Source organism: Engystomops pustulosus, chromosome 2 (genome assembly GCF_040894005.1).
Source record: "Engystomops pustulosus chromosome 2, aEngPut4.maternal, whole genome shotgun sequence".
NCBI lineage: Eukaryota > Metazoa > Chordata > Amphibia > Anura > Leptodactylidae > Engystomops > Engystomops pustulosus.
The window spans coordinates 193,123,960-193,142,139 of record NC_092412.1 but is presented as its reverse complement, the minus strand read 5'-3'; the positions used below and the strand labels follow the sequence as shown (position 1 = coordinate 193,142,139).

The window sequence follows — 18,180 nt, the reverse complement described above, 5'->3', positions numbered from 1 at the left end:
AGTGCTGTATACTACCGGGGGCAGTGCTGTATACTACCGGGGGCAGTGCTGTATACTACCGGGGGCTGTGCTGTATACTACCGGGGGCAGTGCTGTATACTACCGGGGGCTGTGCTGTATACTACCGGGGGCTGTGCTGTATACTACTGGGGGCTGTGCTGTAATGGTAATGTTGTTGTTGTATGCCTTATGTTCATGAGCGACAGTTTTCCTGCTATATACCTGCATGTCATAAGAATTTACATTGAAAAAAGGACCATGTTAAATTCAAATCTGTTTTGGTTGGCTGTATACTACTGGGGGCTGGCAGGCTGTATACTACTGGGAGCTGGCTGACTATATACTGGGGGGTGGGGGGCTGTGACCAATACATTTCCCACCCTCGGCTTATACTTGAGTCAATAGTTTTTCCCAGTTTTGGTGGTAAAATTAGGGGTCTCGGCTTATACTCTGGTCGGCTTATACTAGAGTATATACAGTATTTTTTTAAAAAAACGAATCTAATGTTTTTCTTCTGACTGTTTTTTTTACCTTCATAAAAATCTTTTACCGTATATACCGGCGTATAAGACGACTTTTGAAGACAGAAAAATCTTCTGTCTTCTCTGGGGTCGTCTTATACGCCGGTAATCGTCTTATACGGCGGGTCCCGGTGCATGGAGAGGGCTCACGGGCTGAGCCCTCTCCATAGCCGGTAAGTCTTTGCTGCATATTGCCACCGGAGGGTGAGTATATAAGTTTTTTTTTTTTTATGCTGGGCTGGGCTGTGCTGTATACTACTGGGGGCAGTGCTGTATACTACTGGGGGCAGTGCTGTATACTACTGGGGGCATAGCTGTATACTACTGGGGGCATAGCTGTATACTACTGGGGGCATAGCTGTATACTACCGGGGGCAGTGCTGTATACTACCGGGGGCAGTGCTGTATACTACCGGGGGCAGTGCTGTATACTACCGGGGGCAGTGCTGTATACTACCGGGGGCAGTGCTGTATACTACCGGGGGCTGTGCTGTATACTACCGGGGGCTGTGCTGTATACTACTGGGGGCTGTGCTGTAATGGTAATGTTGTTGTTGTATGCCTTATGTTCATGAGCGACAGTTTTCCTGCTATATACCTGCATGTCATAAGAATTTACATTGAAAAAAGGACCATGTTAAATTCAAATCTGTTTTTTTTTTTTTTTTTACCGGTGTTTTGTATGCGTTGGAAAAGGGGTAGTCTTCTACGGCGAATATATCTTAAAATCTATATTTTAAACAGGAAAGTAGGGGGGTCGTCTTATACACCAGGTCGTCTTATACGCCGGAATATACGGTACATTGTTGCCTACCAACGCCATAACTTTAGAGTTTTTTGTCAATGTGGCTGTGTGAGGGCTTGTTTTTTTATGTACAGTCCTGTTGTTTTTATTTTCATCGTGTTTAATATAATATTTTGTCTGAGGATAATTCAAAATTGTCAAAAATATGGGCATTGTTTTTGTACTACAAGCCTATAAGACAAATACTGGCATGAGTTGGTGCTTGCCATTTTTGGCATCCCGATCAGCTATTTTGCATGCACCTTGATTTGTCCTCTGTCCTGTCCAATCTGTGCAGCGGATGGCACAACTGTGTTAAAGCAGATATTCCTGTACAGACACATGTATGTGTCATTGTTGCCTGATTGATGTCTGCTAGGAAGATTGATATCGGACTATCTCTGTATTAATATATGTGGCAAGACATTGGCAATGTTTCCCTGGATACCAATACACAAAGTTATCGCTGTAACATTTAGTTATATGCACCTCCATTCTCATAGACCAGTGGTGGCGGACCTAAGGCACAGGTGCCAGAGGAGGCACTCAGAGCCTTCTCTGTGGGCATCCAGGCCATTGCCCCAGAACAAAGTTCACTAGATATGACTCAAAGAATCTTCATCATTTTAAACCAACAATTTTAATTATGCACCTACACATTATAAAATGAAACATTGTTTTCTTACCTGAAAAAATGAACTGTTTTCCACCACCACCTGAGGTTTAACTGTAGACACATGACTGGTGCCTGTCCTTTGCAGAGGAAATATTCTGAATGGAGTTTCATGTTCCATGTTTGAAATACTGTGGCCTAAAAAAAAAAAAAAAATGGAAGAATTGTACAAGCAACCTATTTTTGGTGCAGCGTTATGTTTGTTTTGACAAGATATTTGACAGGGTACATATCCATTTATTCATAGTAACCACGGGGATTGTAAATGTAAGGGAGGCTGATTCCCAAAGTTATCCAGATGCTTCTTTATACAATTTCAACACTCCACAAAAAAAAAGGTAAAATACATATGATGCATTAATTTTACATGATGGTTACAGATATAAAATGGGTTTTCCTGGCAAAAATTGTGATATGTTCATAACATAAAAAACACCTTACTGTGGTAATGTCAAAACTGCACCGATTCCTGCTTGTCTAAATGGTTATGTGTCCTCTAGTGGTCTTTATTTTGGCACTTTCTGTAATGACTTGTTCATAGCGAAAGTGCTGGCGATAATGGTTGAAATTGTGGCCCCTTTGACCTCAATGTAGTGTATCAATCTGTTTCTTTGATAGCCACGATCCTTGGCTTTGGACCCAAGAAGAAAAAATGCATTAAACCCTGTATTGGGTTTATATATCGCAGTGTATTTACCTCATGTTAAATAGCTTTTTTCCCCACACTTAAAATTTTTTTAAAAAGTAATCAAAAGGTAAAACAGTTCCCAATATGGTATCGATGAAAACTTTGTCTCGTCCTGCAAAATATTAGACCTAACAAAACTATGTACATTAAAGTATAATAAAGATATGGTCATTAAAAAAAATTTTTATTGTGTTAAAACATAACAAAGCTATGAGATGACATATGACGTAACTGTACATGTTGACTAAGGATACACAGCAGGTTTTGGCTTCATTATATGGCTACCGCTATTTTAAATCTACTAATTTACACTAAACATACGTACCTGTCGTGTCAGCGACATGTATCTTCATATAGCTTGACACACCAGGTACCTGTAAAAAGAAGATATTTTAATTAGCCTAGGGCACACTGTGTACGTCATACTAGGGCTCCAGATTAATAATTCTGCATACCTCCAGCGATACTCACCTCCTCTCCCCTGCTGGTGTGTTAAGGTATATGAAGATACATACAGGTACTCATGTTTAGAGTAAAGAAGTACATTAATGGTTTATTTCTTTAAACCCTTACCATCAAACACGATGGTGGCACTTAAGTGACAGCACCGCATGGGTGCCATCATCTTGGATATGACCAAAGCCTCCTAAGACGTCATCGGTGGGTGTCAGCCAGTTGCTATGACACGGTCAACAAAACACAGGGTTCTGCGGCTGTTATAGCACGATTTGTGAAGGAGTCTGTAAGCAGGCTCTTTTACAGATCTAGTGAAATTACAATATACTGCAAAACTGTAGTGTATAAGTACTATACAGGATATACATGATATACAGGAAAAAAAAAGGTGAAATCACCCCCCTTTCCCTAAAACCGATTTAAAAATAACCAAATAAAGTCATAAACATGTTAGATGTTACAGCATCCCAAAAATTCCGATCCATCAATATATAAAAATTGTTATTCCTAGAGGTGAGCCATGTAATGGAAAATAGCGCTCAAATGTCTGAAATGACACTTTGTCATTTTGCAACACATAAAAAAATTAAATTTGATCAAATTTAATAAAAATTGATAAAAAGGTGTACAGTCCCCAAAATCGTACCAATGAAAAGATCATCATTCCCACCAATAATGACACCTTACGCAGCTCCATATGTCAAAGTCTGAAAAAGTTAGCAGAATATGACAATTTTTTGGATCGGTGGGATTATGGAAATACCAATTTTTTTTGAGGTTTTTAATAGGTTTTTGAAAATAAAAACCTCTTGTATTGAAAATAAGCAAAGGCTTACCGGTAACATCCGCGATAGGTGCCAGTGTTTTCCCGCCGCTCCCCGTGACGTCATCAGGGAGCGGCGATCCGTCGCCATGGTAGCCTCGGGTCTCACGAAGACCCGAGGCTACTTTGGGTTAACCCATGCATTACAATGTGCTATCAGCACATTGTAATGTATGAGGAGTAAAATCCACAGATACTGCCATACTGTAGTATGGCAGTATATGATAGGATCGATCAGACAACCTAGGGTTAAAGTACCCTAGGGAGTCTGAAAAATAGTAAAAATAAAAATTAAAAAAAGTTTAAAAAAAAATTATAATAAAAAAAACCCTAAAAACTCAAATCACCCCCCTTTCCCTAGAACTGATATAAATATAAATAAACAGTAAAAATCATAAACACATTAGGTATCGCCGCGTCCGAAAGTGCCCGATCTATCAAAATATGATAACTGTTTTTCACTGCGTTTAATCTCGTTACAGAAAATCGCGCCCAAAGCCGAAAATGGCACTTTTTTGTCATTTAAAAAAAAATTTTTAAATTCTATAAAAAGTGATCACAAGGCTGTACAGTCCTAAAAATGATAACATTGTAAACGTCATCAAAATCCACAAAAAACAACACCACCCACAGCTCTGTACACCAAATTATAAAAAAGTTATCAGCGCCAGAAGATGGCAAAATCCCCAAAAAAGTTTTTGTACAGGAGGTTTTAATTTTTTTAACCCCTTAACGCTGAAGCCACTTTTCACCTTCACGACACGGCCCATTTTTTCAAATCTGCCCTGTGTCACTATAAATGGTTATAACTTCGAAACGCTTTAACATATCCAAGTGATTTTAAAATTGTTTTCTCGTGACACTTTGTACTTCATGTTAGTTGAAAAATTTTGGTGTTATGTTTTGCATTTATTTATGAGAAAATCAGATATTTGGTGAAAATTTGGAAAAATTCTTGATTTTCGAACTTCAAAATGTTCTACTTTTTCCATACATAGTCATAACCGCAAAAAAATGTAATAACTAACATTCACTAAATGTCTAATTTATGTGGACATGGTTTTTTAGGCATCCTCTTATTTTTGTAGGATGTTATGGGCCTTTGAACGTTAGGTGCGATTTTTCACATTTTCATAAAAAATGCAAAATCCTGCTATTGAGGGACCTGCTCAGGTTTCAAATCGCTTTGAGAGGCCTAAATAAAAGTAAACCCCATAAATTACCCCATTATAGAAACTACACACCTCAGTGAAGTTGCCCCCCCCCACCTTGTTCAAATCAAACAAAATTGGTGTCAAACGTTTGTGATACGTTTGTGCTGGTTTGTGCAGCAGAAATTTTTGTTTGTGCCGCTATCGTTTTCGAGATTTTAATGAAAGTTTCCAGAGGTCATCAGAGGTCAACCAGCCCCCCCCCCCCCCCCACATTGCCCAAATCAAATAAAACTGGTGCCGAACAATTCTGCTACGTTTGTGCTGGTTTGTGCTGCGCAAATTTTTGTTTGTGCTGCTTTTGTTTTGAATATATGAACAAAAAATGAAAGTTCAAAAGTTCAAGCAGCCCCCCCCCCACACATTAACGGAATCAAACAAAACTGGTGTCAAAAGTTAGTGCTACATTTGTGCTGGTTTGTGCTGCAAAAATTTTTGTTTGTGCTGCTATAATTTTTAAGGTATGTTCAGGTGTTTGAGGTGTTTAGTATGAACTGGTAAAAAACAAACTTAGTGACACTTCCCTGGTTTGATCACCAGGGGGAGCTAGCAAACACTTTGTACTTTGGAAGAAATGAACTCTGATAACCTCTGTAAAAAAGTATGAATATATTAAAAATGATAGCGGCACAAACGAAAATTTTTGCTGCACAAACCAGCACAAACGTAGCACTAACGTTTGACACCAGTTTTGTTTGATTCGGTTAATGTGGGGGGGCTGGCTGAACTTTTGAACTTTCATTTTTTGTTCATATATTCAAAACAAAAGCAGCACAAACAAAAATTTGAGCAGCACAAACCAGCACAAACGTAGCAGAATTGTTCGGTCCCAGTTTTGTTTGATTTGGGCAACGTGGGGGGGCTGGTTGACCTCTGATGACCTCTGGAAACTTTCATTAAAATCTTAAAAACGATAGCGGCACAAACGAAAATTTCTGCTGCACAAACCAGCACAAACATAGCACAAACGTTTGACACCAATTTTGTTTGATTGAACAAGGTGGGGGGGCCAACTTCACTCAGGTAAACTACACCCTTCAACGTACGTAAAACAACTTTTATGAAGTTTGTTAACCCTTTAATTGTTTTACAGGGGTTAAAACAAAATCGGATACAATTTTGAAAGTAAACTTTTTTGGCTAAATGAATGTGTTTTTCAAAAAATTTACAAATTCTCAGTGGATAAAATACCAAAACGTTCCACAAAATTTGATACCCAATCCCTCCTGTGTATAACAATAACCCATATGTGGTGGTAACCCGCCGTATGGGCACACGCCAGGGCATCGAAGGGAGCTGTGCCATTCAGAACAGATTATGCATTGTCACTTTTTATTGGCTATACAATCTTTATTTTTTTTTGGCAATTTGGACATATTAGGGGCTTATTTTTTGCGACATGAGATGCACTTTACAAATAATTCATTTTCGTGGGTCATGAGCTTATTGATGAGATTTTATTAACTCTTGAATGTATGGGTGAAAAAAAAATTGTCAATTTTAGTTTACTTTCTTTTCGTATTTTTTGGGGGTCGTACACCGTTCACGAAAAATACTATATTATCTTTATTCTATAGGTGATTACGATTATGGTGATACCTCATTTATATAGCTTTTCATTTATTTTTACAATTTTACTGGATAAAAACTAATATAGAGGAAATCTCATTTGTTTTTGCATCGCCATCTTTTCGGAGACGTAACTTTAATAGTTTTTGGTTGACAGAGCTAGATTTGGGCTTATTTTTTACGAGTTGAGTTGTTCTTTTCAGTGGTACCATTTTGGCGCACATAACTTTGTTTGATCACTTTTTAGAACATTTTTGGGTAGAAATTTTATTAAAAATGTACATTTTTGGCGTGTTTTACGGGTTTTGTTTTTACGGCGTTCACCGAGCGGGTCCAAAAATGTTTCTGAGTTATTGTACGGATTGTTACGGACGCGGCGATACCAAATATGTGGGGTTTTTTGGCGATTTTGTGTTTTTTTCACTTTATTGCATGTGTATAAGGAATATTTGTGTTTAGGGGACTTTAACTTTATTTAATTAATTCTTTATATTAAAAAATGATTTTATGTAGTGTTTTTAACATTTTTTATTAACTTTTACATGTTAGCTTGAACAAGTGATCCACTGATCACTTGTTCAAGCTCTTCTTCACATTACACAGTGTAATACAGATGTACCAGAAGACACGGACCTACCAGAAGACACAATCTTTATTTTTTTTGGCAATTTGGACATATTAGGGGCTTATTTTTTGCGACATGAGATGCCCTTTACAAATAATTCATTTTCGTGGGTCATGAGCTTATTGATGAGATTTTATTAACTCTTGAATGTATGGGTGAAAAAAAATTGTCAATTTTAGTTTACTTTCTTTTCGTATTTTTTGGGGGTCGTACACCGTTCACGAAAAATACTATATTATCTTTATTTCTATAGGTGATTACGATTATGGTGATACCTCATTTATATAGCTTTTCATTTATTTTTACAATTTTACTGGATAAAAACTAATATAGAGGAAATCTCATTTGTTTTTGCATCGCCATCTTTTCGGAGACGTAACTTTAATAGTTTTTGGTTGACAGAGCTAGTTTTGGGCTTAATTTTTACGAGTTGAGTTGTTCTTTTCAGTGGTACCATTTTGGCGCACATAACTTTGTTTGATCACTTTTTAGAACATTTTTGGGTAGAAATTTTATTAAAAATGTACATTTTTGGCGTGTTTTACGGGTTTTGTTTTTACAGCGTTCACCGAGCGGGTCCAAAAATGTTTCTGAGTTATTGTACGGATTGTTACGGACGCGGCGATACCAAATATGTGGGCTTTTTTGGCGATTTTGTGTTTTTTTCACTTTATTGCATGTGTATAAGGAATATTTGTGTTTAGGGGACTTTAACTTTATTTAATTAATTCTTTATATTAAAAAATGATTTTATGTAGTGTTTTTAACATTTTTTATTAACTTTTACATGTTAGCTTGAACAAGTGATCCACTGATCACTTGTTCAAGCTCTTCTTCACATTACACAGTGTAATACAGATGTACCAGAAGACACGGACCTACCAGAAGACACGGACCCGGCTCACAGAAGAGGATCGCGCAGCCCCAGGCACCGGCAGTCCCGGGGCTGCGATCGGAGCAGCGGACCCCCCCGGTAAGTGTCAGGGGTTAACACCCGCGATCGGAAAAATCTCCGATCGCGGGTGTTAGAGGCGGGTGTAGGCTATAATATGACGTACTATTACTGCATTTTGCGGGAACGCACCTCCCGCCATGCAGTAATAGTACGTCAAATGTCGGGAAGGGGTTAAATGTATGATAACATTATAAAACCTATATAAATTTGTTATCCCCGTAATCGTACCGACCCAAAGAATAAAGTGATTTGGGGTGCACAGTGAAATCCATAAGATCCAAGCCCACAAGAAAACGGCACAAATGCGTTTTTTTACCAATTTCACTGCATTTGAAATTTTTTTTCCTGCTTCCCAGTACACGGCATGGAATAATAAATACCATCTCTGTGAAGTGTAATTTGTTACGCAGAAAACAAGTTGTCACCCAGCTCTGGACATGGAAAAATAAAAAAGTTATGGATTTTTGATCATGGGGAGTGAAAAATGAAAATGAAAAAACAAAATAGGGCCAGGTCCTGAAAGGGTTAAAGAGGACTTCACCCTCAAAAACGCACTGGGAGCTGCTTACTAAACTAAGTGTAACACAGTAGTGTTACACAGCTAGCGTTATCAGAAAGCTCCAATATGCGGTCCGGGATGAGGCAGCTCCTCGGATCGCCTCCTCAGGAATACGCCTGACCGTTTTGAGAGCGCTCCGGCACTTCGATAACAAACACTGCTGCGCTGTACGCTAGGAGGTTTTCAATAACAATAAAAATTGTAAAAGTAAAAAAAAATGTAAAAAAATTATAATTAAAAAATCTAAAAATTCTAATCACCCTTCTTTCCCTAGGACTGATATAAATATAAATAAACAGTAAAAATCAAAAACATTAGGAATAGCTGCATTCGAAAATGCCCGAAAATATAATAACCGTTTTTCACTGCATTTAACACCGTAAAGAAAAATAGCGATAGATTTTTGATTGCGGGGAGTGAAAAATAAAAATGAGAAAACTAAAAAGGGAGAGGTCCTTAAATGTCCTTAAAGGGTTAAGGCAAAGCATTAGACAGAAGACCCTGCACCACTTCAGAAAACCCCCCTTTAGTGTGCATTTCACTGGAAATGCAGATTTGGCTGGGCCGATCCCCGCCTCCCGGAATTGTTCACAAGCATTTCCATAGAAATACATATGCCATCTGGCCACGGCCGGACACAGTTCACTAGCCCATTGTTTGTAAACTCAGCACTAGCGCTAGACGTGACTGCGCAGAGCATTTCTGCTGCATGTTTATGTTCCCCTACTGAAGTCCTGCTCATAAACCACTGGCTAAAGACACTGGGTGCTGGGCAGTGGGCACCATGCTGGGTGGCACATGCCAGGCTTCACAATACACTATTTATCATCTGCCTCAAGAAATCCTCTAACAACTGCGTATATACCTAGCGTCTATTATATACGTCATATATATGACCACCCCCTAGGTGCACGTAGTCTTAAAGCATCAGCTACACCACACTGCCTACTTTATAGGTGTAATTATTGCGAGTATAGCGAGAATAGCCGGCTCTCCAGTCACACGTACAACACTGAAGTGCGGCGTACTCGCGGTTTTGTCGTCGTCGTCTCTCCAGCTGCTCCGGCTAAAGGCGGGAAAACATGAATCTCTGACCGCGGAGCCTCGCTGTAACTGACCAATCAGCTATCGGTAGGCTGCCTTGTTAGAAGCATTGCCCAATCAGCGTCCTTGCTCCCCTTCAATTATGTGAGTTGTTGCTGGGCAGAGCCACGGCGCAGGGTGCACGAAGTGCGAGAATAGTGACGTGAATTGTAGGTGGGAGAGAGCACAATAACTGAATAGCCTTATAGTAGTTATCACTACTCACACAATACCCTTATCACTACTCACACAATACCCTGCACACCCACTAGTATTATCACTACTCACACAATACCCTGCACAGCCACCAGTATTATCACTTCTCACACAGCCACTAGTATTATCACTGCTCACACACCCACTAGTATTATCACTACTCACACAGCCACTAGTATTATCACTACTCACACAGGCACCAGTATTATCACTACTCACACAGCCACTAGTATTATCACTACTCACACACCCACTAGTATTATCACTGCTCACACAATACCCTACACAGCCACCAGGATTATCACTACTCACACAGCCACTAGTATTATCACTACTCACACAGCCACTAGTATTATCACTACTCACACACCCACTAGTATTATCACTGCTCACACAATACCCTACACAGCCACCAGGATTATCACTACTCACACAGCCACTAGTATTATCACTACTCACACAATGCCCTGCACAGCCACCAGTATTATCACTGCTCACACAATACCCTGCACAGCCACCAGTATTATCACTATTCACACAATGCCCTGCACAGCCACCAGTATTATCACTACTCACACAATACCCTGCACAGCCACAAGTATTATCACTACTCACACAGCCACTAGTATTATCACTACTCACACACCCACTAGTATTATCACTACTCACACAGCCACTAGTATTATCACTACTCACACACCCACTAGTATTATCACTACTCACACAATACCCTACACAGCCACCAGTATTATCACTACTCACACAGCCACTAGTATTATCACTACTCACACAATGCCCTGCACAGCCACCAGTATTATCACTGCTCACACAATACCCTGCACAGCCACCAGTATTATCACTATTCACACAATGCCCTGCACAGCCACCAGTATTATCACTACTCACACAATACACTGCACAGCCACCAGTATTATCACTACTCACACAGCCACTAGTATTATCACTACTCACACAGCCACCAGTATTATCACTACTCACACAATGCCCTGCACAGCCACCAGTATTATCACTACTCACACAGCCACCAGTATTATCACTACTCACACAGCCACCAGTATTATCACTACTCACACAATGCCCTGCACAGCCACCAGTATAATCACTGCTCACACAGCCACCAGTATTATCACTATTCACACAATGCCCTGCACAGCCACCAGTATTATCACTGCTCACACAATACCCTGCACAGCCACCAGTATTATCACTGCTCACACGATACCCTGCACAGCCACCAGTATTATCACTGCTCATACAATGCCCTGCACAGCCACCAGTATTATCACTGATCACACAATACCCTGCACAGCCACCAGTATTATCACTACTCACACAATACCCTACACAGCCACCAGTATTATCACTGCTCACACAATACCCTGCACAGCCACCAGTATTATCACTGCTCACATAGCCACCAGTATTATCACTGCTCACACAATGCCCTGCACAGCCACCAGTATTATCACTATTCACACAATACCCTGCACAGCCACCAGTATTATCACTGCTCACACAATACCCTGCACAGCCACCAGTATTATCACTACTCACACAATACCCTGCACAGCCACCAGTATTATCACTACTCACACAATACCCTGCACAGCAACCAGTATTATCACTGCTCACACAATACCCTGCACAGCCACCAGTATTATCACTACTCACACAATACCCTGCACAGCCACCAGTATTATCACTGCTCACACAATACCCTGCACAGCCACCAGTATTATCACTACTCACACAATACCCTACACAGCCACCAGTATTATCACTACTCACACAATGCCTTGCACAGCCACCAGTATTATCATTGCTCACACAATACCCTGCACAGCCACCAGTATTATCACTGCTCACATTGTGTGAATAGTGATAATACTGGTGGCTGTGCAGGGTATTGTGTGAGCAGTGATAATACTGGTAACTGTGCAGGGTATTGTGTGAGAAGTGATAATACTGGTGGCTGTGCAGAGCATTGTGTGAGCAGTGATAATACTGGTGGCTGTGCAGGGTATTGTGTGAGTAGTGATAAGGGTTTTGTGTAAGTAGTGATAATACTGGTGGCTGTGCAGGGTATTGTGTGAGTAGTATTATCACTGCTCACACAATACCCTGCACAGCCACCAGTATTATCACTACTCACGCAATACCCTGCATAGACACCAGTATTATCACTGCTCATACAATACCCTGCACAGCCACTAGTATTATCACTACTCACACAATACCCTGCACAGCCACCAGTATTATCACTGCTCACACAGCCACCAGTATTATCACTGCTCACACAATACCCTGCACAGCCACCAGTATTATCACTGCTCACACAATACCCTGCACAGCCACCAGTATTATCACTACTCACACAATACCCTGCACAGCCACCAGTATTATCACTACTCACACAATACCCTGCACAGCCACCGGTATTATCACTGCTCACACAATACCCTGCACAGCCACCAGTATTATCACTACTCACACAATACCCTACACAGCCACCAGTATTATCACTACTCACACAATGCCTTGCACAGCCACCAGTATTATCACTGCTCACACAATACCCTGCACAGCCACCAGTATTATCACTGCTCACATTGTGTGAATAGTGATAATACTGGTGGCTGTGCAGGGTATTGTGTGAGCAGTGATAATACTGGTAACTGTGCAGGGTATTGTGTGAGAAGTGATAATACTGGTGGCTGTGCAGGGCATTGTGTGAGCAGTGATAATACTGGTGGCTGTGCAGGGTATTGTGTGAGTAGTGATAAGGGTTTTGTGTAAGTAGTGATAATACTGGTGGCTGTGCAGGGTATTGTGTGAGTAGTATTATCACTGCTTACACAATACCCTGCACAGCCACCAGTATTATCACTACTCACGCAATACCCTGCACAGACACCAGTATTATCACTGCTCATACAAAACCTTGCACAGCCACCAGTATTATCACTACTCACACAATACCCTGCACAGCCACCAGTATTATCACTACTCACACAATACCCTGCACAGCCACCAGTATTATCACTGCTCACACAGCCACCAGTATTATCACTGCTCACACAATACCCTGCACAGCCACCAGTATTATCACTGCTCACACAATACCCTGCACAGCCACCAGTATTATCACTACTCACACAATACCCTACACAGCCACCAGTATTATCACTACTCACACAATACCCTGCACAGCCACCGGTATTATCACTGCTCACACAATACCCTACACAGCCACCAGTATTATCACTACTCACACAATGCCCTGCACAGCCACCAGTATTATCACTGCTCACACAATACCCTGCACAGCCACCAGTATTATCACTACTCACACAATACCCTGCACAGCCACTAGTATTATCACTATTCACACAATACCCTGCACAGCCATCAGTATTATCACTACTCACACAATACCCTGCACAGCCACCAGTATTATCACTGCTTACACAATACCTTGTACGGCCACCAGTATTATCACTACTCACACAATGCCCTGCACAGCCACCAGTATTATCACTACTCACACAATGCCCTGCATAGCCACCAGTATTATCACTACTCACACAATGCCCTGCACAGCCACTAGTATTATCACTACTCACACAGCCACCAGTATTATCACTACTCACACAAAACCCTTATCACTACTCACACAATACCCTGCACAGCCACTAGTATTATTATTACTACTCACACAATGCCCTGCACAGCCACCAGTATTATCACTGCTCACACAATACCCTTCACAGCTACTAGTATTATCACTGCTCACACAATACCCTGCACAGCCACCAGTATTATCACTACTCACACAATACCCTACACAGCCACCAGTATTATCACTACTCACACAATACCCTGCACAGCCACCAGTATTATCACTGCTTACACAAAACCTTGCACGGCCACTAGTATTATTATCACTACTCACACAATACCCTACACAGCCACCAGTATTATCACTACTCACACAATGCCCTGCACAGCCACCAGTATTATCACTGCTCACACAATACCCTTCACAGCCACTAGTATTATCACTGCTCACACAATACCCTGCACAGCCACCAGTATTATCACTACTCACACAATGCCCTGCACAGCCACCAGTATTATCACTACTCACACAATGCCCTGCATAGCCACCAGTATTATCACTACTCACACAATGCCCTGCACAGCCACTAGTATTATCACTACTCACACAGCCACCAGTATTATCACTACTCACACAAAACCCTTATCACTACTCACACAATACCCTGCACAGCCACTAGTATTATCATTACTCACACAATACCCTGCACAGCCACCAGTATTATCACTGCTCACACAATACCCTACACAGCCACCAGTATTATCACTACTCACACAATGCCCTGCACAGCCACCAGTATTATCACTACTCACACAATGCCCTGCATAGCCACCAGTATTATCACTACTCACACAATGCCCTGCACAGCCACTAGTATTATCACTACTCACACAGCCACCAGTATTATCACTACTCACACAAAACCCTTATCACTACTCACACAATACCCTGCACAGCCACTAGTATTATCATTACTCACACAATACCCTGCACAGCCACCAGTATTATCACTGCTCACACAATACCCTACACAGCCACCAGTATTATCACCACTCACACAATGCCCTGCACAGCCACCAGTATTATCACTTCTCACACAATGCCCTGCACAGCCACCAGTATTATCACTTCTCACACAATGCCCTGCACAGCCACCAGTATTATCATTACTCACACAATACCCTGCACAGCCACTAGTATTATCATTACTCACACAATACCCTGCACAGCCACCAGTATTATCACTGCTCACACAGCCACTAGTATTATCATTACTCACACAATACCCTACACAGCCACCAGTATTATTCCTACTCACACAATGCCCTGCACAGCCACCAGTATTATCACTACTCACACAATGCCCTGCATAGCCACCAGTATTATCACTACTCACACAGCCACCAGTATTATCACTACTCACACAAAACCCTTATCACTACTCACACAATACCCTGCACAGCCACTAGTATTATCATTAGTCACACAATACCCTGCACAGCCACCAGTATTATCACTGCTCACACAATACCCTACACAGCCACCAGTATTATCACTACTCACACAATGCCCTGCACAGCCACCAGTATTATCACTACTCACACAATGCCCTGCATAGCCACCAGTATTATCACTACTCACACAATGCCCTGCACAGCCACTAGTATTATCACTACTCACACAGCCACCAGTATTATCACTACTCACACAAAACCCTTATCACTACTCACACAATACCCTGCACAGCCACTAGTATTATCATTACTCACACAATACCCTGCACAGCCACCAGTATTATCACTGCTCACACAATACCCTACACAGCCACCAGTATTATCACTACTCACACAATGCCCTGCACAGCCACCAGTATTATCACTACTCACACAATGCCCTGCATAGCCACCAGTATTATCACTACTCACACAATGCCCTGCACAGCCACTAGTATTATCACTACTCACACAGCCACCAGTATTATCACTACTCACACAAAACCCTTATCACTACTCACACAATACCCTGCACAGCCACTAGTATTATCATTACTCACACAATACCCTGCACAGCCACCAGTATTATCACTGCTCACACAATACCCTACACAGCCACCAGTATTATCACCACTCACACAATGCCCTGCACAGCCACCAGTATTATCACTTCTCACACAATGCCTTGCACAGCCACCAGTATTATCATTACTCACACAATACCCTGCACAGCCACTAGTATTATCATTACTCACACAATACCCTGCACAGCCACCAGTATTATCACTGCTCACACAGCCACTAGTATTATCATTACTCACACAATACCCTACACAGCCACCAGTATTATCACTACTCACACAATGCCCTGCACAGCCACCGGCAGCAACACTGCAATTATGGTGCTCTCTACTTCTTTTTTTGATTTATTGACTATGTAGTACAGGCAGGTTACATACAAGATAGGGTCTGTAGGTTTGTTCTTAAGTTGAGTTTGTATGCAAGTCAGAACTGTATATTTTATCTTTGTAACCCCAGCCAGAACTTTTTTGGTCTCTGTGACAATGGCATTTTAAAAATGTTGGGTTGTCATTAGAATCAATATTAACACTAAAGCTTCATTGCAAACACATTTGATAACTGTTACAGCTGATCATTGTAGCCTGGGGCAAAAGTACAATAAATTAGTTTGTAACTATGGGTCATATTCAAGTCGAGTGTTCTTAAGTAGGGGACCACCTGTACATCATACAGGATGGCATAACAGACAACTTATATGGTGAAGAGGTATGAATATACAATAAGTGAATATATGTTTTAGGCTTTATAAAGTATATTCCCACTATGTCATAGAAATAGAGATCTTTTTCTTCTAGGTTTAGAATTAGAGTACATTGTTGTGTTAAAGTATTTGGAGATAACACATAAGGGAGCATTTATTATTTTAGATTCTAGGTGTTTTTTTGGTGTATGATTTTAGCGATGATTTGCACTGTGATTATATCTTGTGGTGGTCTATGCACTGAAGAAAGAAGAAGTGGTAATAAATCACTTCTACTGTCTCCCCAGGGTTTCCTGCTAACAGCCTGAAACCCGGTATTGCTCCTGCGATCACCACCCACCATCAAAAGACAGTGGTCGGGATTGAGTTAAAGGGGTTGGCCATGATCACAAAATTTTTCCAAAGTTAGTAAAAAGACCCAAGTCACCCAAAATTACTTAAAGGGAACCTGTCATCAGAAAATGACCTCATAAACCACTAGCAGTATGTTGTCAAGCAACTGAGTAGCATCTAGATGATGTTTATTTCATGGCTCAGTGTGGTGGCAACTTCCAGAAAATCAACTTTAAAGTGATATGTAAATTGGTTTTATAAAGTCAGGAAGGCGGAGAGTTTAACACTGAAATCAGTCTTTTCTTTCCTTAAAATGCCCCCTTCACTTTAATTGATGGCCCTGCGTCCAACATAATCATTGACCAAATCTCCTGAATTCTGATACACAATGTCAATCACATGGGAGGAGGTGTAGAAAGTCTGTGACAGCTTGACTTTAATGTTAAACTCTCCGCCTCCTTGACTTTATACATCTAACTTAAAAGTTGATTTTGTGGATGATGCCACCATACTGGGTCATGACAGATATACGATCTGGAAGGTGTTCATATATTTGACAACATACTGCTAGTGGTTTATTAGGCCGATTTCTGATGACAGGTTCCCTTTAAAGTTGTGGAGTTGCCATAGAATTATCATACGCTGCCATACATACCAACTTCTCCATATACCTCTGCATTCTAATGAAGCTCTTAGTAAAAGTCCTCACATAGACAACCTTTGAGACAATGGGGCACATTTACTAACAGTCCACAGACTGCGATTCCGTCGGGTTTTCCCGAATATTACCGTTTTGCGCCGAACTGCCTGGGTTTTTAGCGCATGCGATCTGATAGTGGCGCATCGCCATGAACGCGGACAACCTGACGGATTCAGAAAAAACGCAGAATTTAAAAAACTAAAAGTGTCGCAAGATCAAGCACTTACATGCACCAGGAAGAAGAAGGTGAACTCCGGCGGACCTCGGCGCAGCAGCAACACCTGCAGGAAATTGGACGCATGACCTTAGTTAATCGCGCCGGACCCGCATCCTCGACGGACAACACAACGCGGGATCATGACAGGACCGGGTAAGTAAATGTGCCCCAATGACTCAATAATAATTTTCTTGCTTTCCATGATCAGGGTAGGGGCTTTGATGCTCCTCACAACAAAAAAATATTATGCTAAATAATAGATGGGTTTAGGGGAACCATCCTACATGCCATAGGTTTGCCACCGCCGTCATTGCTATACATAATGTATAAGTTTACCTAGGACATCTGCACT

The 18,180-nt window shown here is 41.1% G+C and overlaps 1 protein-coding gene across 1 annotated transcript in view; it reads right to left on the bottom strand.

The window, feature by feature from the left end:
- SYCP1 (synaptonemal complex protein 1) overlaps positions 1 to 9,977 on the bottom strand; it is a 152,745-nt gene extending 142,768 nt beyond the window's left edge. The window contains exons 1-3 of the mRNA XM_072137680.1: positions 9,873 to 9,977; positions 2,992 to 3,040; positions 1,992 to 2,116 (exon numbers count right to left, since the gene is read on the bottom strand). Of these exons, the coding sequence (XP_071993781.1) occupies positions 1,992 to 2,116; positions 2,992 to 3,019 (153 nt within the window). The 5' untranslated portion in view covers positions 3,020 to 3,040; positions 9,873 to 9,977. The remainder of the gene's footprint in view (positions 1 to 1,991; positions 2,117 to 2,991; positions 3,041 to 9,872) is intronic.
- Positions 9,978 to 18,180: the final 8,203 nt, after the last annotated feature.